The sequence below is a fragment of the Zingiber officinale genome, chromosome 5A (genome assembly GCF_018446385.1).
Source record: "Zingiber officinale cultivar Zhangliang chromosome 5A, Zo_v1.1, whole genome shotgun sequence".
Taxonomy (NCBI): domain Eukaryota; kingdom Viridiplantae; phylum Streptophyta; class Magnoliopsida; order Zingiberales; family Zingiberaceae; genus Zingiber; species Zingiber officinale.
This window is the reverse complement of record NC_055994.1, coordinates 10,129,190-10,132,266: the sequence shown is the minus strand read 5'-3', so window position 1 is coordinate 10,132,266 and position 3,077 is coordinate 10,129,190. Positions and strand designations below refer to the sequence as shown.

Below are 3,077 nucleotides of genomic sequence, written 5' to 3'. Positions count from 1 at the left end.
AACAAGTTATATAAATAGAATATTTCTTTATATAAATAGTATTATTATACTAATAATTTTTAACGAATTAATAACATAGATGAATTTTGACTTATTCACACGTAAATTATTAATATGTGCGAAAGAGTAATTTAGAAAATAATTAAGTGGTAAATTTTAAAATTTAAAGACGGCGTCCTTTAAAAAGGCGTGGCGGGCGAGGGAGAGGGATTATCCAATTCAATTCTCTTGTTGCCGTTTCCGATAGCCGTCGTCATCACCATCATCTCTTCTAGATGTCTAGTTCTTGGTCGAAGATTCCTACGGATCTCTTGTACTCAATCCTATCCAAGCTCTCCATCCCCGACATCTTTCGTAGCGCCGCCGTATGCTCAAGTTGGTCCGCCGTGGTCGATGAGGTCGGCCGCTGGCCTGATGATCAACACCCGCAGATCCCATGGCTTGTGCCGGAACTCCAAATCGATCGAAACGTCAACCATTTCTTAAGTTTATCGGAGGGCCGCGTGTATGATATCCCCAGCGGCGATCCTCGCAACGTCAAGAAGGTCATCGGATCTTCTCATGGTTGGCTCATAAACATCGACAAGATTAATGTTCAGCTCCTAAATCCTATCACCGGCGCGCAGATCGACCTCCCCTCAATCCCCACCATGGACGACCGGAATTTGCATGCCATGAAGGCGGTGCTGTCCTCGGATCCCTCTAGAAGTGGAGATTACATCGTCGTCTTTGTATTCTACAGCTTTTCGATACAGAAAGAGTTCTTGTTCTCCGTTAGCGCAGGAGATGAGGAGTGGAAGATGATCTCCGGAGGTGCGTATTACTATGACGACGTAGCCTTTCACAAGGGCAAACTCTATGCTGTGTCACAAGCTGAAGAAGAAGTTGGCCAAGTGATGGTGGCGGCGTACGATCTCATCGCGCTGGATTCGACGACTCCGACAGGGACGCCGGTGGTGGCTCTGCCGGACATCGTTTTGGATGCTGATTACGTCGGGCACTCTTTTTGCACGACCGTTAATGATCTACTGATCGTACGGTCCCTAACGAATGAATATAATCATATTAAAAAATTGGAGGTTTGGCAAGTGGATACGGAGAAAGGCGGCATCATCCCGGTGAATAATTTGGGTAAGTATGCTCTATTTTTGAGCGAAGAATCTTCTCTTTGCCTCGATACTTCTTCGTTGCCGAAGAATCAGAATTTGAAGTCCAACTCCATTTATATCTCGAATGACTACTTGGTTAACTTGGTTTACAACATGGAGGACGAAAGCTTCACCTCCCTGAGTTTGCCTCCATTATCATTTCCAGAGATGCAGGAGCCAACGCTACTTTGGTTTACACCCAATCTATTGCATGATGATCCAATGTAAACTTGAAGCTTTTACTTATATATATATATATTGAGATTATGCTCTTACCACTATCGTCATTGTTGGATTCCAGCACCATTATCTTAAAAAAAAAAAAAAAAAATCCGTTACCCCTAGTGTCGATCTCACGGAGGTACGTGTAGGCGCATGGTGGGATAAAAGTAAGAAATTTAAAATCTCTATACAATATGCCATGTCTTATATACATAAGATGGAGGTAGATTTCATTCTTCTTAGATAAATTCAGTATCCACTAAACTTACCTGAATAACTTGTTCATCCATTCAAAAAAAAAAAAATTAGACTAGCAGCCAACCAAATATAATTGAAGTCTCGTAATCTCACATATATAAATGTTAAGTTTTTATTTTTGAAGTTTTTACAAGCTTAAGTGCATGCCCAGTTGGAGCAAAACTACACCAAATTTTAAGATAAAACATTCTTAATCAACTTAACTTCATATGCCATACAAACTCAAATTGCCCCTCTCGGGGCGTAGTGCGATAGTAAACAGAACGATGAGTTTCCTAAGCACCGAGAACTAGATTTGATCTATCTGCATATCCCAAATTTACCTAGTGGCCGATAAAAAACATAAAACAAAAAAATGATTTAAAATCAAATTAACATAAATTTAAAGATTAATCCATTTTATATTCTTTGGAGCTAGCTTATGAAACCATTTTATGCATTTAATATCAAATTTTGATCAAAATTACTATGTAAACTTAAATTACTTAAATATCATAAATAAAATTTCATCTATGACTTAATATTGATCCAAGAATATCATTCAAATTTTAAAGGATCATAATTTTTTACTCGGGTATTAGAATGAGATGTTGTTTGGTTTGTTGAAGCTTGTTCAAAGATCTAGATTTGTCACTAGGTGAAACCTGTAACCATCAAATTTTGGATCTGAAACCATGTTTAGTATATTTTCATAGGCTCTTAATATCTATTTTACTATATTTAGTTATTTGTTTGTATTTAGGGTATTTTTCATAGTTTTGTCTATTATGACTAAGGGTGCATTTACATAAATATTTATTTATTTGTTTGAGAAATTATCCTTTGCTATAAAATAAGATTCCATTTTTTTTAAAATCTTAATGACTGCTACGCCCCTTGACTTTTAACTATCATGTCCCGTTGACTTCTGACAGTCGGACCCTACCATAATGCCCCATATCAACAACGGTGAAGAATTTTAACTCCATGTAAAATTTCATAAATAACTCCATGTAAGTAAAAGTAAATTTCCTTCTCACCCGTGTAATTTAACTTCAAGAGAAGAAGATGAATTACGGAATGAGCTAATAGATAATAAAAATATAATTTAGGATTTTAAAAAATATTTTTTTCACTATAAGATTATTCTTAAATTAATTTTAAACAATTATTCAAACATAACGATGAAAGTTTTAATTTAAATGACACAATCGTCAATGAGATATATAGTAAATCATGGCACTATTGTGTGAGTCCACATACTATCTCAGTTGAATTTTGCAATATGCTCATAAGCCTATCTATTGGTTGTTTGATAGTGAGCTCTTGATCATAATATCAGAACATTATATTAACAGACGGGACTTTTGGAAAGTGAAAAAATCAGAATATTATATTAACGTAGTGGAGGTTTTGAAAGTCGATACAGAGGAAGGCGTTATCATCAAAATGAATAATTTGGGGAAGTAT

At 36.1% G+C, this 3,077-nt stretch overlaps 1 protein-coding gene across 1 annotated transcript; it reads left to right on the top strand.

Annotated features, from left to right (window-relative positions):
* The first annotated feature begins 275 nt into the window (after window positions 1–275).
* On the top strand, window positions 276–1,376 carry LOC121979410 (putative F-box protein At5g66830). The gene has a single exon (XM_042531400.1). It carries the CDS (start codon window positions 276–278, stop codon window positions 1,374–1,376), a length of 1,101 nt encoding a protein of 366 aa, XP_042387334.1.
* The last annotated feature ends 1,701 nt before the right edge of the window (window positions 1,377–3,077 follow it).

Bases quoted from the DNA above. Each gene is read 5' to 3' on its own strand.
- LOC121979410 (XM_042531400.1), top strand. From the start codon at position 276: ATGTCTAGTTCTTGGTCGAAGATTCCTACGGATCTCTTGTACTCAATC.